Consider the following 1,884-nt stretch of genomic DNA (forward strand, 5'->3'; position numbering starts at 1 on the left):
CCCCCGTTGCTTTCTCTGCCCGCCCCCTTTACAGCGTCGTGAACAGCATCAAGAAGTGGGTCGACAACTATGCCGTGGACTTCCTCGAGAATCCGGAGATGACCAAGACCCTGCAGGCATTCATGTCCTCCATCGACCCGTCCGACACGGCCTCCGTCTTGCATCTGGGCCGCGCCCTGGACCGCCTGCTGGCGAACAACCCGGCCGACCGGAATGGTCGCGGCCGTGGGGGCGCCCTCTCGGTGGAGGAGCTCACCCAGTCCGAGGTCTCGGCCGTGGCCCTGGCCCGTGCTCGTCTCGACCAGGCCAAGGACTCTTCCCAGGGCGGCCAAGACCGCCAGGGGACCAACCTCGACCGTCTCATCGGCCGCTGGGCCAACCCCCGGCCCTCGGCCCCCATCGCCGGCACCCGATATGCCTCCTTCCTGGAGATCGACCCGCTGGAGTTTGCCCGGCAGCTGACCATGATCGAGTTCGAGCTCTTCTGCCAGATCCGCGCCCAGGACTTCCACGACCTGGCCTGGATGTCCAAGAACAAGGAAACGCTGGCCTTCGGTGCCACGCAGCTGACGCGCTGGTCCACTCGTGTGCGTCCACTTCTCATGCATCTCGCCGCCCCGTGCGCGCCCCTCATTCGTGATGGCGATGAGAGAGCACGGGCAGCCTTCTTCCCCCTTGTCAATGCCGATCCTCTCCTTGCTCACCATCCTGCCTCTCTCTACCTCTCTTCCCCCCTCCCCCCTCCCCCCCCCCCGGCTGGCTCATCACCACCTGGACAGATCTCCCACTGGGTCATCACCGAGATCGTGTCTCACACCAGCGACATCAAGGCCCGCGCCCAGTGCTACGAGCGGTTCCTCGTGATCGCCGGGCACCTGGACAAGATGAACAACTTCAATGGCTGCATCGAGATCCTGACGGCCCTCAACTCGTCGCCCGTCTACCGACTGAAGAACACCGTGGCCTACCTGCCGACCAAGGTCCGCCGCGAGTCGGAGAAGCTCTTCCGTTCCTTCAGCTCGGACCTCAATTACAAGAACCTGCGCCAGCGTGTGCAGCAGCACAACGATGTCCCGCTCATTCCCTTCCCCGGTGTGTACATGCAGGACCTGGTCTTCCTGGATGGCGGCGCCAAGAACTTCCTCGACGAGGACAAGGGCGTCATCAACTTCATCAAGCATGCCACCGCCTCGCGGTACATCACCTCCCTGCTCAAGCACCAGAAGCTCGAGTATACCTTCGAGATCAAGAAGGAGATCCGGGACTTCATCTGCACCGGCCTGCCCATCATCCAGTCCGAGGACGAGCATTACAACCTGTCGCTGCAGTGCGAGCCTCGCGGCACGAACTAATGTCACATCGGCCGGGTGGCAGGCGGGCAGCTCGAGGTCCGAGCACCTGCTGTGTGTACTGTGCACATATGCCCGTACACACGCGGCGTGCCCGTGCGCTCGTTGTGGCTGTGTTGGCCGGACTTCCTCTGCTCCCTTTGTGTCCTGCGCGGTGTCCTCCCCGGTCGCTCCACTGTCCCCTCCCCCCTTCCTCTTTCTGTATCTCCCTGCTCCCCATGCTATTCCCCCCTCCCCCCCCCCCCAATCCTTGGTCCTTCTGTATGTATGCAGGTTGCTCCCCCCGGTGCATATGCCGCCCACCAGCGGCGGCGTGGCGTGTGCCTCAGCCGGTCGAGCGCCCTTTCCTTCCACTGTCCCCTCCCTCCCCCCCCTTCCCCCATATACCTTCCCATGGGTGTCGGGTGTGCAATGCACGCATCACATTTGTACACATGCTCCTCTCTCCTCCGTGCTGTCCGCTGCGCGTGCGCTGAAGCTCTTTTCATCTTTCCTGCGGCTCCCCCGCCGCCCCCTGCTCTGGATGTCACATGAT

At 63.4% G+C, this 1,884-nt stretch overlaps 1 protein-coding gene across 1 annotated transcript in view; it reads left to right on the plus strand.

The window, feature by feature from the left end:
• The window catches only part of H696_04453 (hypothetical protein), a gene marked incomplete at both ends in the record, with an annotated part of 4,104 nt that extends 2,752 nt beyond the window's left edge, over nt 1-1,352 (plus strand). Inside the window, 2 exons of the mRNA XM_009498329.1 lie at nt 35-587; nt 780-1,352. Coding sequence (XP_009496604.1) covers nt 35-587; nt 780-1,352 — 1,126 coding nt within the window. The remainder of the gene's footprint in view (nt 1-34; nt 588-779) is intronic.
• Between the last annotated feature and the right edge of the window lie 532 nt (nt 1,353-1,884).

Source organism: Fonticula alba (genome assembly GCF_000388065.1).
Source record: "Fonticula alba strain ATCC 38817 unplaced genomic scaffold supercont2.7, whole genome shotgun sequence".
NCBI classification, from domain to species: domain Eukaryota; order Rotosphaerida; family Fonticulaceae; genus Fonticula; species Fonticula alba.